At 43.9% G+C, this 20,059-nt stretch overlaps 1 protein-coding gene across 2 annotated transcripts in view; it reads left to right on the top strand.

Annotated features, from left to right (window-relative positions):
* The window catches only part of adpgk2 (ADP-dependent glucokinase 2), an 82,412-nt gene that overhangs the window by 47,547 nt on the left and 14,806 nt on the right, over positions 1-20,059 (top strand). For both annotated transcript variants that reach the window (XR_014620824.1, XM_084337262.1), the window contains exons 5-6: positions 2,859-2,995; positions 4,770-4,906. Coding sequence is in view for 1 of the 2 variants with exons in the window: in XM_084337262.1 (XP_084193388.1) it covers positions 2,859-2,995; positions 4,770-4,906 (274 nt within the window). In the remaining variant the exon portion in view is untranslated. The remainder of the gene's footprint in view (positions 1-2,858; positions 2,996-4,769; positions 4,907-20,059) is intronic.

Genomic DNA, 20,059 nt, shown 5'->3' with positions numbered 1-20,059 from the left:
TTTTACTTCTCACTGATGCAGCCGGGGTCTACCAGAGTTCATTCTGGAGCCTCTGAGCCACGGCGAATATGGGTTATACTGTACACACGATGGATGGATCAATACATTTATCGATTTTTTTGAATGGCGATCGGAAATTGGAATAAACCATTTGGATACCATCTGACCTCAGGTAAGGAATCTATGTTATCAGTGTTAGAATAATCAGACTCGTTTTCACGGATATATAAGCGTTTATGTGATATGTGATATGGCTGTTTTGACTGTAAAAGCCATGAGGAAATAAGAGCAGTGATTATCAGCGCACGGCACGAGCGTGCGTCCGCACACATATACTATCGATCATCTAGCGTTTATTTGAAAACGATTCATAAATAGGCCGACAAATGACAATGTTTTTTGTGTATTCCAGAATATTCCAGTAAAGGGCGATTATCACAGAATCTTTATATTTTCCTGAAACTTTAAAAAAACGAGCGTTTTTCAAAATGGTATAAAACGGAAATGAACCGATTAAAAAAAACAATCTGTTTCGACAATGTTGACTGCAAACAAGTCATTGATAAGCGAAGGCCAGATTAGACACATAGCCATAATTTAAGATGTAGTTTATGCGTTCGCAAATATGAGAGCGCTATCATTGAAGTGGGTGGTGGCACGCAAGCACTAAATTGTGCGCCACCTGCTGGCATTGAAAGTGTTAAGGCCCCAATATACTCGAAAACTGAAATGTACACGCACGCAGCTGCAGACACAGGGCCTTAACACTTTGGGGCCTTAACACTTTCAATGCCAGCAGGTGGCGCACGATTTAGTGCTTGCGTGCCACCACCCACTTCAATGATAGCGCTCTCATATTTGCGAACGCATAAACTACATCTTAAATTATGGCTATGTGTCTAATCTGGCCGTCGCTTATCAATGACTTGTTTGCAGTCAACATTGTCGAAACAGATTGTTTTTTAATCGGTTCATTTCCGTTTTATACCATTTTGAAAAATGCTCGTTTTTTGAACGTTTCAGGAAAATATAAAGATTCTGTGATAATCGCCCTTTACTGGAATATTCTGGAATACACAAAAAACGTTGTAATTTTTCGGCCTATTTATGAATAGTTTTCAAATAAACACTAGATTATCGATAGTATATGTGTACGTATGCACGTTTATAGAAGCGGGCTGAAAATCGATTATCTCATTTCCTGATCAGCGCACACACACACACACACACACATAGGGCACACGTCGATATCTCTGTGAAAAAAGGTCTGATTATCCTAAGACTGGTCAAATATATTCCTTACCTCAGATGTTCTCCAAAAAGATTATTCCAATTCCTGATCGCCATTCCAAATATCGATCACGTTTATTGATCCAACGCTGGGTACTGGAAATATGTATTCCACGCTGTTCTGGGGCTCGGCAATGAATCCGATCGTCTCGGGTGACTTGTTTGAGAAGTAAAATGAGGAAGCAGGATTTCCCCCCCCCCCCCATTCAATCCATTCCAAAGGGGTGCAGTACCACAGGGAGAGATGATAGGGGGCGGTATTTTCCCAATGGAGCTCAGAGAGAGTTTGCAGCACTAACGTGAGGCTAGATTGATGAAATATGAATTAAAATCGCTAATAAAAAAAAAACTAGATCTCTCGTCGTTGGCAATGAACGGTCGGCATGAACAAACGAGTTATCTCGTTGTTGGCATTGAAAGTGTTAATGAAATGAGAGGAAAGCGCTGCGCTAAAGCAAGTCTCATCTCAGCCGCTAACTGACGTGACAACATATACTCGATGTTCACGATTAGGGCTGCAACGATTAGTTCACCTAATCGACGACGTCGATCATAAAAACTCGTCGACGCAGAATGTTTGCGTCGATTAGTCATAAATATATATATATTTTTCTTTTATAATTTTTTTTTTGTAATTTTTTTTTTATAATTTTTTTTTGCACTATCTATCTTTGTGAAAGTGGCTTCTCAGCTCTTATTTAATTTATTGATCTTGTTATGAGTGATTGTTGTATTGTTCAAATACATTTTGATTGAAAGTAGCTTAAGATCCAAATTCAAATGTTTCATGAGTCATTATTTTTATTTGCTATGGGATCATCATGTTATGTTAAGTTAACTGCTAAGGCAGAGGGACTGGACAACAGGGTGACATTCACAGGTGTGCAGACTTGAGCATGTGAGGTAAAACATGCATTGGAGAAGGAGCCATGCCCACAGGAAGCAGAGATTGAGGGTGTGACAAAAATAATCGTTAGATTAGTCGACTAATCGAATGACAAAAATAATCGTTAGATTAGTCGACTAATCGAAAAAATAATCAACAGATTAGTCGATTACCAAAATAATCGTTAGTTGCCCTATTCACGATATAGTAATTTACTACATCTCATGTAGAACAAGCCACGATACATCGAGTATACTCGATATATCGCCCAGTCCTTCACATTTCTTTCTTTCTACATTTTTGTGTAAGAAACTAAATTGCTAACCTAAGTTGATTGGGGCGACAGTGGGTCAGGAGGTAGAACGGTCGTCTGGTAATCTGAAGGTTCCCGGTTCCCACTCCTCCCGGCAGCGTGTTGAAGTGTCCTTGAACAAGACACTTAACCCCTAACCTCCCGATGAGCAGGTTGGCACCTTGCATGGTTGCCTCCGCTGTCTGTGTGTGAATGTGTGAGGGAATGGGCGAATGTGAGGAACAAATTGTAAAGCGCTCCATTTATGCAGTCCATTTGACCTATTCAAGCCTGCCCTCTTTTCTTGATTCTCCCATCACAACTGTTGCTTCCCTTGGACAAAGAGATTTGACCGTGTGTGTGTGTGTGTGTGTACCTCTACCTCTCCAGATACATAGTTCATAGTGACGACCAGAACCCCTACCTGGCCTCCATGGAAGACTTTGCCCAGAAACTTGACGACTTCCAGCCAGATCTGCTGGTGGTAGGTGGGCTTCAGATGATGGACAGCTTCCCCTTCCAGTCAGGTGAGAGGGGAACTCACTGGCACCGGCCACTGAAATGACCTAACGACAGTTTGGAGGTGAAGAAGAACTAACAAGCTCATGTGAGGCCTAGAGAGGGAAGATACAGGAGACCACATCAGAACGGGTCAGTCAGGGGTACAGCTAGTAGGGTAGAATGATGCCATCTAACATCCATTAGATTCTGACAAAGTAGGGAAACAAGACCAGCTTTTCAACACAGACATCAATTTATATATATATTGGGGCTGCAACTAACAATTCATTTAGTTAATAACAGATTATTTTATGGATTCGTTTATTCATCTAAAAACGATTAATTTACCAGAAGAAATAACAATTGATTACATTTGCAATTGAATTTTTCAAAATGATTGACATGTTTTTCAAGTGCGGTACTACTATCCTCAGGTCACATGGGTAGTTGCCTCTCTGACACCACCTACTGAAGACCCAGAGTAGGACATGAGCCATGACGTTTATTTATGTCTAGAAATGCTGTGTAGTGTGGAAACCTACTCTACATGAGTAGGGCGAGGAACCTACATGCTTTTTATCTATTGACTCATTATAGCTACTTTATTATCTTGAAATAATATAACTGCCACCAGTTACTATGACATTACATACAATTTCTCTATGCCTGTAGCTAAATGCTGAAAAATAGGGAACAACATTTTCTTTTTGGCTTTATATAATAAAAAAATATATATTTTAAATACCACCAGCCAGAGATATTTCATACTGGCCAAAATGATAAATAGCTTATCAGTTAGTTTTTATAGTGTAATGTTTGGCTACTTCAAATCATTGAAAGTACAGAGAGAGAGAGAGAGACCCTCCCATTCCTCACTGCTGCAGTCGACGACGTCGACTCATTGTTGCAGCCCCTAATATATAGGGGAACACTAGTGTATGTGAAGGTAGGAGAGTGATTATAATGTGCTGTGAGCGTTGATTTAGGCTTCATAGGTTGTAACTTGTCGGTATGTGTATGCTGCCAGACTGGCAGGCAGGCTACAACTCCCATTCATTCACCCACAGACTGTTTGTATAATGGATCAACTCTGTCCCATTGTATTAAACAAATCTCTTCTCTCTCTCTCTCTCTCTCTCTCTCTCTCTCTCTCTCTCTCTCTCTCTCTCTCTCTCTCTCTCTCTCTCTCTCTGACATTCACCCACTCACTCACTTTCCCTAACTCTCCCTTTTATTTCCTCTCCTTCCTCTCTTCTTCCCTGCCACTCCTCTTTTTTCTTGCCAATTACTTATTTTACTTTTTTCTTCTCCTCTCTCCTTCCCTTCTTTTTCTCACCTCTTGCTCACTCCACCCATCTCTGTATTTATCTCATTTCACCTCTCCTTTCTGTATTGGTTTCATCTCACTTCCTGCCTTGCTCTCTCTCCCTCTCCCATTCATCTCCTTTCTCTACCTCCTCTCTCACCTCATCTCTCCACTCCTCCCTCTCCCTCCCTCCTTCATCTCTCATTCCTCTCCCTCCTATCTCACCACTCCCTCCCTCCATCTCTCCTTCCTCTCTCCTCTCCACTCCTCCCTCTCCCTCCCTCATCTCTCCTTCCTCTCACCTCTCCTTTCTGTATTGGTTTCATCTCACTTCCTGCCTTGCTCTCTCTCCCTCTCCCATTCATCTCCTTTCTCTACCTCCTCTCTCACCTCATCTCTCCACTCCTCCCTCTCCCTCCCTCCTTCATCTCTCCTTCCTCTTCCTCCTCTCTCACCTCTCCACTCCTCCTTCTCCCTCCTCTGTTTCTTCTCAGGTGAGCGTGAGGAGCTCCTCTCTCACCTGGCCTCCCTCCTATCTTCTTCCTCCCCCGAGACAGGCGTTCACTTTGAGATGGCCAGCTTCGTGGACGAGGGACTAATGGCGGAACTGCTGCGTCTCGTCATCCCTCATGTAAGAATGAATGAATGAATTCATGTTTTAACAGAGGATCAAATTCAAGGTTTTCAAGTTGCACTTCAGTTAGCTACTAGCCAACATACTATATTGAACCCATTCTAAAACCCACATGAAAAGACAATGTACTACTGGAACTCAGAAAGAAGGTGTTTCATAGGAATTGCATGTTTCCTTTAGGTGGGCAAAATAACACTTAAAGGTGGGGTAGGAAAGATTATTTTAGAACCATTTTGGTAATATTTTATAAAATATTGCCAATACATGAAATTCACTTGAGAAAAATTTGGTCTTTGTGACTCTCCCAGGCCCTGTAATCTGTCTTGAAGCTGCCTATGCCTTTGGGAGAAAACCTTTGTTGCATGTTGTTAGATTCTGATCAATCAGCCGGTACCACGTCTTCGTCTGTTTGGCTTGTGTTCTCATTTCCATCCACTGACTCTGCGTTGTGTATTTGATTCCCCCGACGTCTCCTCATACTCGCTGATAAAACCTTATCATTCCCCGTTAGTGCAATCCACAGCATAAGTATTCACCACCTCCATAATAATTCGACCCTCAGACAGCATACCTTTCTTGAAAGAGCATTGTTTATTAAATAAACAGAAACCTCATCTCAGATGTTATCATATTGTATTGTCATTGCTATCAGTCCAATAGTGGCTCAGGCCTGTCGTTAGCCAAAACCCTCCTCGTGTTAGCCGAAGCTAATGATGATGTGGCATCCCCCCCCCCCCTCTCTGTGATGAGAGGATGGGGTCTCTGAAAGTCTCTGATGGTGTCTCCTCTCCCGTGGGATTTGTTTCTTTGGTCTGCCCTTACCCGGAACCACTGTTCGATTTATATGATCTTCGTCATAGCAACGAGGGGCCCGCCCCTCTTCTGGTTGTCATGCGACAAGCTGTCATGACAACTGCTAATAACCTTTCACACCATTAAAATGCAGTTTCTAATGATGTCAAACCTCTCCCTCGCTCTGTGCCTGTATCAGCTTGTTGATGTTCTTGATCGGAATGTAAACACCCTGCTCCCTGGCAGTGTGCTGCTTACACTGACTGCCTCCTGCCTCCAAACCGCTGCTTCCACCACCCTCTGCTAAGCCATGCACATTTCGACCTCTCTGACCTGGCACCGTTAGATGCTATCATCTCCCCCCAATCTATACATCACATACATTGAAAAACACCCGATTTCCCTCATAACAATTAGGGCCCCTTTGTCTGCTCCCAACAATTCTATCCTGTTGCCTTGTTTTCCATTACACGCATCACACCTAAACCAGAAAGGATAAACAACGGTCAGGGAGGAGAGAGAGAGATAGAGAGAGACACAGATTTGCAACTTTTCAGACAACACACCTAAACCCTTTGGCCCCCCTTACTCAGGTACACCCCACGTCAAATCAGGGCGCTCCCTTCCCTCTTACAGTACACCCCCCATCTTGGGCCGATCCCGTCTTCTAGGCCTAGGGCAAGGGCCCCTTCAGAGACGGCTCCTTTCCTGAGCTGGTCCCTGTTCCAGGGCGCGGTCCCCTAGGCAAACATTTCTCCTCTGGTCTGCTACGGCCTCAGTGCTCTGGCTGTCCTCTCCACATCTGCTCTCCCACCGCCGCCGTCTCCCCCCTCTCGTCGTAGATGATCTGTGTACCAGGCTGCAGTGCCTGGCCCCTGCTGCTCCCTCCTCCTCCAGTCTGTCTCCTGGTCGTCTCCACCGCTGTCGGTCATCTCCAGACTCTGAAAGCAGAAAAACAACACCAGCAGTCCTCTGCACACTCGACTTCCCTTGTTTTTCTCTTAGTCTACCACCTTCTCCACACCCATATCTGTCCCTGTTTGTCGTCTTCCGTCGTGACACCAGCAGCTAACCGATCCCCACTTTCGTCGCCCTATCTTCGTCCCAGGTTGGCCCCTGGTGCGCACCAGTTCTTCTGGTGACTGTGTACTCTGAAAACTGAGATCAGGCCCACCACCACTGTGTCGTCAGCAAATTTGGTAGCCTCCACTCTCCCAGACCGACTGTGGGGGGTAAGTGCGCAGCGACCAGGAAGGGGATTGGGAATTGGCATAACGACTAACATTGGGATGGGAGAAAATCGGAGGAAAAAGGAGGGGGAAAAAGATCAATAAAAAAAAAATAAAAAAGTGTGACCTAGGGATCTTGTATTTCTGTACTAGCTGTTCAAAGGAGGCAAAGTTGCCGTCTATATAGAGGTCAGACAGCGTAATCACTCCACTCCAAGCCCAACTGTCGAAGGCCTTGTCCATCGTTGATGGGACAAACATGTGATTTCTTTTGATCGGAGCAGCCAGTGATAGTTCCCTGAGGGAAAAGGTTCTTCTAAATTGGTTCCACACTTTTATCGAATGGATGACAACTGGGTTCGAGGTAAAGCTAGATATGGGCTGTGTGAACGGGAGCTTAGCACATAACAAGGCAGATGGGGAGGTGGATTTAACCGACGCTCTCTCCAGCACTGTCCACCAGGGGGCTGTGTCCTCGCCCTTTACCCAGTATAGTAACAATCTTATGTTTGCTGCCCAGTAGTAGTAAATAAAGTTTGGAAGCGCCATCCCACCCATTACGTGGGGTCTCTGCAGCATAGATCTTTTGATCCGGGGTGGTTTTTTGTTCCAGATAAAGGAAGATATCTGGTTGTTTATCTTGGAGAAGAATGTTTTAGTCAGAAAGACTGGAAGACTCTGAAATACATATAGAAATTTCGGCAATACATTCATCTTTATTGTGTTGATTCTCCCACCCAGGGATAGCGACAGGGGGTCCCAACGTTCAATATCTCTCGCCAGATCAGACAGTAAAGGTTGATAGTTAGCCATATATAGGTCCTTATGTTCATGCGTGATCCATATCCCGAGGTACTTGAACTTTTTAGGGCTAATTTTAAACAGGAATGTGCTCAGAGGTATCCGATCCGCAGAGGTGCCGACGGGCATCAGTTCGCTTTTTTGAATGTTGATTTTGTATCTGGATATTTTGCCGAAGTTTGCAAGTAGGGTCATCAACTGAGGAAGACTCGTTTGGGGTTGTGATATATACAACAACATGTCGTCCGCGTAGAGCGAGACTTTATGCTCCGAGCCCGCGCGCATGATCCCTTTGATATTGTTGTTCTGCCTCAGAGCCAGCGCAAGGGGCTCCATTGCGATCGCGAAAAGGAGTGGAGATAAAGGACATCCCTGTCTCGTACCCCTATGGAGTTCAAAGTAGGTGGATAGATTGTTGTTGGTGCGAACGGCAGCCATCTGAGACGTATATAGAATTTTAATCCAAGCTATGAGCTTGGGGCCAAACCCAAACCTCTCCAGAGCGTGAAAAAGATAGTTCCACTCCACCCGATCAAACACTTTTTCCGCATCAAGGGAGAGGACCACCTCAGGTGTTCCGGGTGGAGAGGGGCTATACAGGATATTTAGGAGGCGTCTGATATTAAAGAAAGAGTACCGATTCTTGATGAAGCCTGTTTGGTCCGGCGAGATAATCGAGGGGAGAACCCCCTCCAGACGACGGGCCAGAACCTTAGCGAGAACCTTGACATCGGCGTTAAGGAGGGAAATTGGACGGAACGAGCCGCATTCCAGTGGGTTCTTGTCTTTCTTAAGGATTAAGGAGATAACCGCTTGGCGCATGGTCGGAGGAAGAGAATTTGTTGAGAATGATTCATCAAATACGGCTAGCAGCAGCGGGGACAGCTGGGTTGAGAATTTTTTGTAGAAGTCTGTAGGGTAGCCGTCTGGCCCCGGGGACTTGCCACTCTGCATAGATCTAATCGCTGACGTAATCTCTGCAACCGTAAGTTCCTCCTCCAGATCTGCGGCCCTCTCTGGGTCGACTGTCGGGACGCGGAGGGTCCTATAGAAATCGTCTAGCGTGGAGGGCCTCACTTGCGAGTCCGAGGTGTATAACGATTGGTAGAAAGTTTTAAAGCTTTTATTCATTTTAAGGTTGTCAGTGGCTTTTGAGCCCCGCTCGTCGTTGATAGTGGGGATGGACTGGTTGGCAGTTCTTTGTTGTAGCTGATGGGCAAGTATCCGTCCGGCCTTCTCCCCATGTTCATAGTACCCCTGTCGCGTTTTAGTAATGAGGTACTCAGCCTGTTGCGTTGACAGGAGGTCAAACTCAGTTTGCAACGATATACGTTTTTTCAACGTGTCGGTTGATGGCGAGTGGCTATGTAGTCTATCTAGCTCCAAAATCTCGTCCGTCAGTTGCTTAAGGCGTGCCGTGTTTATCTTCTTTTGGTTGGCGCAATATGAAATCACCTGTCCCCTTAAGTACGCCTTCAGTGATTCCCAAATGGTTAAAGAAGACATTCCCGGAGTCTTATTAATGTAGAGAAATAATGTAATTTCCGAGGTGATGAAGTTTGTGAAGGCTTCCTCCGACAGGAGCAACGGGTTGAGTCTCCACTGGCGGTGGCCAAGCCGTGTATTCGGGATACTCATTTTCATAACTAAGGGACCATGGTCTGAGATAACTATCGCTCCGTATTCGCATTTGGTTACGAGGGGAAGGAGTCTCTTATCCAGGAGAAAGCTGTCTATGTGTAAGAAGGTATTATGGACCGGGGAAAAAAAGGAGTATCCTCTGGATGTAGGATTACGAAACCGCCACACGTCAGCTACCCCATATGATTTAAGAAAGCGCCGGATTGCACGGGACGAGCTAGACTGGGGGGCCTTCCTGGACGAGCTACGGTCCAGCACCGGGGAGAGTGCACAATTCATGTCGCCGCCAAGGATGAGATGGTGCGAGGTCATATCCGGTAGGCGAGAAAAAAGGCTGGTGAAGAACGAAGGGTTGTCCCAGTTTGGTGCGTAGTTATTAGCCAGAATGACCGGAAATGAATGCAGTTTCCCCACCACTATAATATAGCGCCCTGCAGGGTCGGCCTCTACACATGACATAGTAAATGGCGTGTTTTTATCTATCAAAATGGCTGCTCCTCTGGCCCTTGTGTGGAAGTTGGAGTGATACATCTGTCCCACCCACCCCCCCCCCCCCTCAGTCGAGCATGGTCCGCAGTTTTTAAGTGTGTCTCCTGTAAAAACGCTATGTCTACATTGAGTTGTTTTAAATGTGTAAGTATCTTCTTATGCTTTTTCTGGGTGGTTGAGTGATTTAACATTCCAACTCACGAAATTGACAGAGCACCCTTCCAGCCCCATGGTATCACCCGTGTCGATCATAGTAGATGAGAGAGGCCATGCATCTGGAACCTAGAGAAAGCTCAGCACAGCTGCAGGTGAGAAGCAAAAGAGACGTCTGATCAGTTAAGCATGTTGAATGTACAAGTCCGGTAACCCCCCCCCCCCCCCCCCTGACACCTATAAAAAACAAGGTGCCCAAAATACCCTTCAGAAACTAATCCACACATAATGTGCTTGTGTTGGAGGTTCTCTCATGCCCTCGTCGAGCCCCTTAGGTAAAATAAAATAATAAAGAGAAAGAAAAATAAGAGTAAAAGAGTAAAAGATCTTGGTATTATATAAAGTCTTCAGCTGCCCAGTGGGATACACCCAACCAGGTAAGGTAATATAGGGGGCAACGGTAAACGATAAGCATAACAATAATATATTAACATTAACAACCTCACTTTAAGCAGGCCCCGAAATAGGGCAGAACACCTTACTCCCAAACAAGGGCAACCAACATGCCCTGTTAAACACAAAAAATGGTGCCTGATTGGGTGATATAGAATAAATTGGAAGAGGCGTGGGAGTGTGCGTGTGTCCATGCATCTATAAATGGGTGTGTACCTGGGCATATGCCCTTCATTGCTTGTGCAGTTGCGTGCACGTGAACCTATGTGTGTGTGTGCATGGATGTATCGGACACAGCCAGGGTGTAAGCGTATGGGTGTGTAGGTGTGAGTGTGTGGGTCATGCCCCCGTATCTGTATAATGTGTAAACGTGTATGTAGGGCTGGGCGATAAAACGATAACGATAAATATCGCGATAAAATAATTATTTCCTCGAAATAAACATGAAACGTGGTCGCAAAGTTTCGATATATCGATTTTCCAAGTTTGGCTCCGTTCAGCCTCGGCTCAGCACACTCACTAACAACCAACGTTACGTGATGACGTCCTTACGCACCACAGCTCAGGACTCAAGGCTGCTAGGATACTTAGCTTGCACGGCGCTATTTAATATATTTACGTGCCGAGTACAGTATGTGTGTGGCGTGAATTCTGATGCCACGGTTATAGTAGTGTGTGGTATACGGTGGACGCCGTTGCAATGTATTGTGGCGGAACAGAGTATTTTAGGGATATTTACTAGTACATTGTCATGGGATACACAGTACTGCTCGCTCTGGCTAACTGCTAACGTGTGCGGACTGATGACGACATCAACTCGAGACATTCACAGCAGAAAAACAAGTCTATTAATAGCCCGTCCATCGGCGCCGGGCATAAAAAGTTAATTAAACTTGACAGACATTATATCGACGATAATTATCGATATCGAGTTATATGAAAATAATTTTATAATTTTATCGCGATAGCGTTTTTGGTCATATCGCCCAGCCCTACGTGTATGTGTGTCTACATGTGTGTCTGCATGCGCATAATATGCGCCTACGTGTGTGTGGTACGTCTAGAATCTCTAGATAGTGCATCCATTAGGTGTGCGAGCACGTGCGTCATCGTAGGTGTGAGCGTGTGTGTACATATTTATATGTCTGTATGTGTATACACATATTGTCCTATTGGAGCCAAAATTATACACTGTTCACATCACCTGTACATCATAAGTAGTGGGTAATGAATTTGCTGGAGATTGGTGAGTCACTTAGCTTGATATATGGTATCCAGTGGCGTCCTCTCAATGCTAGGCAGATGATGCTACACATAGATGATCACACAGTAGACATTACAGTAGCCTCTATACAGGGAACAAAATAACCACCCGCCAAACGCCAATGGCCTGTAGATTTAAGGTTTGGCGAGTAAAAATGTGAGGTCTGCCCGCCACCTGGCGTGTAGTTCATATCGATACTCTTATTTATTTTTTTTGGTCTTTTTCCCCCTCCATTTTTTCTCCGATTTTCTCCCATCCCAATGTTAGTCGTATGCCAATTCCCAGTCCCTTCCTGGTCGCTGCGCTTTACCCCCCACAGTCAGATCATTTCGGAGAGTGGAGGCTACCACGTGCTTCCTCCGACACACGTCCAGCCAATCACCGCTTCTTTTCACCTGGCAGCGCGGATTCTCATTGAGAGGGCGTAGCGTGTGGGAGGACCACACTATCCCCCTCACGTCCAATCCGCGCTTAGCAGGCGCCCCGACCGAACTGTAGGAGTCGCTGTTTACAACGACCCGGACCCACCCCGCCAGCTTCTCCCACCCTCTGATACAGCCAATTGTATCAGTGCAGACGGCCAGCCAAGCTGGTGACAACCCCGGAGCTGTGAGCTGGATTCGAACAGGCGAATCAAGCTCACAGCTCCGGGGCTGGTGACGAACGCAATCTCCGCTCGACCACCTAACCGCCTTCGATACTCTTATTTAGAAAATCCTGTGCAGGTCTCATTTCCGCCCCAAGCGCAGCTCCAGTCATAATATCTATCGCTCCGGCAGCTAGCAACGTTCAGGTTCATATGATACTCTTATTTTGAAAAACCCTGCAACTCCGCGAGTCATATGATATCCGCCCTGTCCGTGCTTCTGAAAGCAGAGCAGCGCTCTACAAAGCAGTGCGCCTACACGACCCGAAATAAGACCGCTGTGTTTTTTTCTTCTCACAACAGGTCAAATGCATCTACATGCTTTGCACCGTCGCCATTCCTTTATGCCCACATCGCCCGAAATTATTATTATTATTTAAGTCGTTGACTGTGGTTTGTAACGTTACCACCTCGTCTGACCACGTCGAAAGACCGTCTTCCACGTCCTTGATTGAAACCCTCAATTTGCCAACCTCCTCGTGTAATGCCGCAATGCTACTTCGCATTTCCGCTTTCATCTCTTTCAGATCTTTTCTAACACCGTTGAACTCTTTGGAAAGTGCCTCTTTCAGTTCTGATATTATCGCCGCTGCGAAGTCCGACTTTAGCGTGAGGAGAATCTCCGCCTTCAAGGCTGCAGTGTCCACGCCAGGCATCTTTGGCGATGTGGTTAGCGGCGACTTGGAACTGGTAGTCGAGTCTTTGTCGGGCCTACTGGAGGCCGGCCCGGTGTATTTGAATTTACGTAGATTCGCCGCCATCTGTCCACGAAAACATTGTACACTGGTTTAATCAATGTTTCCTGAGTAAAATTCACCAAGTTTCGTGAAGTAGAAAGCTTATTAAATTAAAATAAAGCAGAAGCTCGACGAGAGCTCAAACAAACCGCGTGCTACTCCATTGACCACCTAGCCACGCCCCAACATGGAACATTCTTTATAAAGTTATTCTTTATTAATAAAATAACGTTAAATATTTTGACACTGTTGAAACTTAAATAATCAAAAGTAATACAATTATTCTCAGTTACAGCTGCTGAGCTATATAGCTAATCTCCATGTGTTTAATATGTGTTATCTCTCCACTCCATGCTATGTTAGTGCTTGTGCCAGCACAAGAGATAAGATTATACGTGTACGAATAATGTGTACCGTTACACCGCTAGTTTCTTTACAGGTCATGCCATCCCACATGGGACTATATGACTATTTAAAGACAACTTGACCTTTGCTCAACATAAACTGTGTTTGGCAAGATTATGACACATGTAGACCCCAGTAGATTATATAATTTAAGTAAATGATACAAACTAGAAACAAACCCTGTCCTTAACTCATTGAGCGCCACACTCTTTCCCCATCACAATATTTCACGATCTTTGCGGAGCTATTGTATATTCTATATTATAGCTATGGAGACAATAGTATGGCTCATTTGACAGGCACTATCTATAGTCCAACATGTAAAAAAGAGTTAGTTTCTACATACAGTACCCTCGTTTGTTCACAATCCCAAGATAAACATTGCCCTGTTTCAAAATAATCCAGGCTGGTTTTCTAGATTGTGAGATAAAGTGTGTTTTGTGCAGCTTATGCGCAAATCTCGCGGCTGCTCGCTTGAAACCTATATTATTGCCAGGTCAAAGGTAAACACATGACCTTGTTTATCCGACGCTGCGATCATGCAAATGCATGTTTTATGATGGAGTTTCGGTAAAGTACACGTAAAATAGCCGTTACCTTTGTTTTAGAGGTACTCCATTTCTCACTTCGAGTCCAAAAGTGTCTTGAATCAGAACAGGATCAATACATATAACGTTAGGTAGCCCTCATCTGTCTTCTTCATCTGCTCGGGCCAGACTATAGACAGAGCCGAATAGGTTTCCTCATCGGTCGGTTTGATTATAGTTTTTTTTTACGTTTTACCAGTAGTGCTGAGTCCAACATAGTCCATAGGTGGAAACGCACCTTATCGTCCATAATCATCATCCATATAATCCAATTAGTCTTCTTCTTCATAATATCCAATAGTTCGCTCGCCATTGCATTGCAGGTTACTATTGTGTGCTCGGGCCAGACTATACCACGGAGCCGAATAGGTTTCCTCATCGTCGGTTTGATTTTAGTTTTTTTTTTACGTTTTACCAGTAGTGCTGAGTCCAACATAGTCCATAGTAGGGCTGACCCCTATTAGTCGATTAGTCGACTAATCTGTCGAAAGGAGCCGTAGTCGACTGGCCAACCTCTTAGTCGAATATAATAAAAAAATATATAAATTTTTTATTTTTATTTTTTTTATTTATTTTTCATTCTTTCCAAAAGAAAAGAGGCCTAGAAGCGTGGCTAACGCTAATGGCACGCATACCAGAGGCTAACTGCCTACGAAAACAGGCACAGAGGTACTGAAAGAGGATTTCACCCATCTAATGAACACACTAGACTAGACAAATATCAAGATGTATCCATCAGTGGACCAATTGCATGCTTTTGCAGAGGACAAGAAGCCTTCAGTCGACTCCTTCAGACATTAAGCACCCCCCACAGCCCAAATGGAATGATAATTTCTTTTTTTAATAAATAAAAAAAAAAAAAAAAAATATTATATATATTTTTTTTGTCGACCAATAGTCGACTAACGGCAAATTTTGGCCAATCATAGTCGACCATCCAAATCCTTAGTCGGGGACAGCCCTAGTCCATAGTCTGGTGGAAACGCATCTTATCGTCCATAATCATCATCCATATAATCCATTTAGTCTTTTTCATAATAGGAGATCGCGATTGGCGAATGTGTCCTGCTCACTGCTGCTCTCAAAGAGTCCCTAGTTTTTTGGGGGCTGGGGGGCTGGGACTAAGCTGGCTCATGCATGTTCATAAGGTAGGCGATACTGCCACCTGGCGAGATTCGATCGTCATTGCAATTCCAACGTAGGCAGATGTGCCAGGGAGCTCCAGCTGAGTGTTTAGAACGGGGATCAACGGAAAAATATCAAAGGATCTAAAAACAAGATATTACGTTTTTGTCGCTCAAGTGTTGGCGGCGAAACACAAGATATTACGTTTTTGGCGCTGAGAGTGTTAACTCATTCAGAGCCAGCCGGATATGACCAAATTAGGTCTAGCATGCCAGCTTTTTGGGACTGATTTTGCGATATTTCATGATCTTTGCAGAGCTATTTCTATATTCTATATTATAGCTATGGGGAAATGGTTCGGCTCATTTGACAAACACTATTTGCTGTACAATATGAAAAAAAACGTTTGTTTCTACATGCCTTCGTTCGTTCACAATTCCAAGCTAAACATTGTAAACATTGACTGAAATCCAGGCGAATTTCCTAGAAAGAGAGTTATGGAGCGTTTTGTGCAGCATGCGCAAATCATGTTCTTTGCTCACCTGAGACACATTATTCCCAGTTCATAGGGTAAAACACACCACCTAGTGTTGTTTATCATTTATGAAATGCAGTAAAGCATTACGGGATATCTTGTATTGATTACGTTATAGGCCTATATATCTATTGCATTCGATCAGGTTCAGTAATATTTAAGTCTGTTATTCCTGTACTGTTAGCTGTTTGAATTAGATTCTGCAAGTTCTTCATGGGCGCAACCCACATACTCAGCTGTGTTTGCTCTGCACATTTACCTGTGTTCCAGTGTAGAATCGTCCATACATGGCAGGTACAGTCTGACAAGTATTCTGACATTTTTGCATTGCATTATAATGTATTCTGTATATTCTAATCTAAGACACACAATTTATAAAAACCATTGCATTATAAAGTATTCTGTATATAATAAACAAACTTGAAGATGAAGTGAAAAAATAAATTTTTCCTTCACAGATGCACAGTATATGCAAATCAGCCGTCAGAAACAATTCAGTTTGTGCATTTAGAACATATTTACAGTACATTTATACATGTAAAGTGCGTTAGTTTTGACCTGGCAAAATGGCCATGGTCAACCACCATTCAGTTTGTGCATTATAACATATTTACAGTACATTTACTGTACTGTACAGGGCCACAGAATTAGAGATTATTCATATATCCCAGCCAGGCGTCCTAGAGTCCCACGACTGTCATTGATGTTGTGCATTACAACATATTTACAGTACATTGATACATTTACATGTAAAGTGCGTTCGTTTTGACCTGGCAAAATTGCCATGATAAACCACCATTCGGTTTGTGCATTATAACATATTTACAGTACATTTACTGTACTGTACAGGGCCACAGAATTAGAGATTATTCATATATCCCAGCCAGGCGTCCTAGAGCCCCACGACTGTGTACTTGATGCTGTGCATTACAATATATTTACAGTACATTGATACATTTACATGTAAAGTGCGTTAGTTTTGACCTGGCAAAATTGCCATGATAAAGCACCATTCAATTTGTGCATTAGAACATATATTTACGTTCTGTAAAGTGCGTTAGTTAGTAAAGTGAGGCGTATGTATGCTGTTACTCATCCAGCCGTAAATGTATACATTTACACTGCTAGACGATACGATACAATACGAGAGATAATACTCAGCTAGCATAATCTCTTTTCGTATGGTAGAGATTGAAACACATGTCAAGATGCAGGGGAACTTCACACTGTATGCAGTATGTTGTCGTTTCCCGTCTGGAGCCTTTCTTCTTACAGACCCGACATTCTCTCGTTGGCTGCTTCTTCTTTTCGGTGGATGCGTACTTCCTCGTAGTATGTGTTGCTATGGTGCCCCCCAACCTGCTCTGCGGATCTCCCCTTGGGGCCCTGGGATCACGCTGCCTGCCACCCCCCACCTCCTCGCCCCCACCTCCTCACCACCCGCCGCCGCCTCACCTGCCACCTCACCTGCCACTTCACCTGCCACGTCACCTGCCACTGCCACTGGCACTGCCGCCTCACCCCCCGATGTTGAGTCTCTTATCACACTGCTCACAAACTGTAGGAGTGTCCTGTGCTGTTTTGCTGGGTGTCTGGCTCTGTACAGAACAAAGGCATTGGACATGCAGATTTGAATCAAATAGACTACAAACTTCTTGGTCCACTTTGCAGTCTTGCAAATACAGGGGTAAATAATAAAAAAAATAATTCATTTAATTTATATAGCGCTTCTCAATAACCCGAAGTCGCTGACAGTAGTCGGGAGCAGTATGCTATATGCTGATCCAACTTGTCAACATCGTTCATACACATATTATAGGCCACCACACATGCCGGTTTCAGCACGGCTTCCCTCTCTCTCTGACCTTTCCGCCCACATGTGTGAGGCTACTAAACCAGTAACCAGTGCCCGAGTCACATAGGATGTATGACTTGATGCCATATTTGGTCGGCTTCTGGGGGTTGTAAACCCTGAAGGCTAAGCGTCCACGCCAGGCCAGCATTCCCTCGTCTATACTGACGTTTTTGGTTCGGTTGAAACAGCTCCTGGAAGCGCGACAAGAGGTGGTCTAGGACGGGGCGTACTTTGTACAGTTTGTCACTGGCATCAATCTCCTGGTTGTCGTTGAAGTGCATGAACCTCCAAATTATCTGAAACCTGTTGCGGGTAGGGGTGGAACGATACGCATTCGAACCGTACACCGTTCGGCACGACCTCCACGGTTCGGGGCGTTTGTGTATTGTTCGGTTCAGGGGATGCGCAAATAAAAAATTTTAAAACTTAATTTGGCACGGAGCCGGGAGAGGTAAGCGCTGGCTGCAGCAGCAGCACTGCAGGTGCTAGTCAGTTTGTGGAAATGGCAAGCGCAATATAAATCAATCTTCATTACGACTTTAAAAACATAGCCATTAACATTACATAGGCCTACACTAGGGCTGTCTTAAATACTTCGAAGCTTCGAAGCTTCGTTCGATGGCACAAGCTTCGAACAAAACAAAAAAATCAAAGTGTAAAAAAAAAAAATAATAAAAAAAATTTACTTCGATTTGTGTGTGTGTGCGCGCATGGGGCCATTGGGTGGGCCGGGGGACAAATACACTGGAGGAAAGTAAGCCAGCTCAGCACTGCCCAAATTATATCATCACTATTGCCTGTTTGAAGGATATCATCCTCAAACACATATACACCTACATGCCTTGTAGAATTCCACACATAAGAAAGAAAGATACTGGGATGAATAAACAAAATAGGAAATAAAATGTAGAAATGCATGCAATACATAAATAAATATGAATCTCCATATATGAAATAGAACATTTAGATAAGGTGCTACTGAGATGTTTTGGTGAGTTCTTTGTTTTTTTGTGGAAGTAGCCCTTCTTAAAAACATTCACTGATAATTGGTCTGTAGTGGAGTCTACAAGGTCTACATTGCCGGACCATGTAGAATCCGGACCTTGTAGACTGACATAATTCTGTGCATACCGTAATTCCTCTAATAGTAACCGGGTCTCAAATACAAGCCGGGTCTCTATTAATGGCCGGGTGCGCTCTTGAGCTAAGCAATTATAAGCCGGCCTCCTAATACAAGCCGGGTTACTAATATACTGAGCTGCATACTGAGCTAGTTACTTGATTTCACTTTGAAAACGTTGAAATGACCAGTGACCACGTGTAATTGCACTGTTTACTATTTCATACAGTACTTGGTTTCAATAAATGAACCCAGTACATTTTACTGGGTTCAAACTGACCCAAAATGTTGATTTATTCATTATGATCCGTTTGAAAATTTGAAATATAGGCCTCCCTCTTATACAGGCCTCCTCCTAATACAAGCCTGGTACCCGCTACAGTTGAAACAAATACAAGCCGGGGTTACTATTAGAGGAATTACGGTAGTTTAGTCTACACGGGCCATATTTCAAATAATCTAAATCTTACTTCATTCATTCATCTTAAACATTCTTGATTTGGGGGATTGGTAGTTCCCATGAAATCTGAAGTTGTTCAAACGACAACAGCGATCCACCTTGAATTAAATCACACAGCCGAGTGAAACCTTGTTGGCTGCGTCACAGTCACGAAAGGGGCTACTTAATCCAATCCACTTTATTTATAGAGCACATTTAAAAACAACAGTTTACCAAAGTGCTGTACAAGTCTCACAACATAAGATACAAAATAATAATAATAATAATAATAATAATAAATACAATTTTAATTTTTAATTTTTCGAAGCTTCGAATTAAAATCGAAGCTCGGCCCCGAAGCTTTGATTGCCAAAAAAAGCTTCGAAGGTCAGCCCTAGCCTACACACATCTTGCCATAACGTTAGCAGTTTGTACAACACAGCGCACGTTTTAACTATGGTAGCCCGCCAGCTAATACAGCCAATGAAATGTTATCGTAGCTACTAGCTAGCAGAGGAGAAAATGCGAGTCTGAGAGGCGGGGTGTTTAAAGACAATGATAGGCGTTTATTCAACATCCAAGAAGGCTAACATACAACTGTGTTTACTAACTCCAACCGGGACTATTGTCGCTTTTCCGCTGCATGTTCTCAACTCCGGTAACGTTAAGAGTCGAGAAGGTCTGTGACGCTAAAATGTCTGTGCAGTCCCCCAACCCATAGATAGTTCCAACTCACCGAATTACATTAATCCACCACAGTTGCACTCAATATTTAAATAATTTTAATCTAAATAAATGTAGACAGATAATGTACGTATTTTAAAAATAGAATGAACAGAGCAGTGTTGTTTTGAAACAGTACAGTGTGTGTGTGTGTTA

The sequence above is a fragment of the Notolepis coatsorum genome (assembly GCF_963971535.1).
Source record: "Notolepis coatsorum genome assembly, chromosome: 20".
Lineage (NCBI taxonomy): Eukaryota > Metazoa > Chordata > Actinopteri > Aulopiformes > Paralepididae > Notolepis > Notolepis coatsorum.
This window is presented reverse-complemented; position numbering and strand designations above follow the sequence as displayed.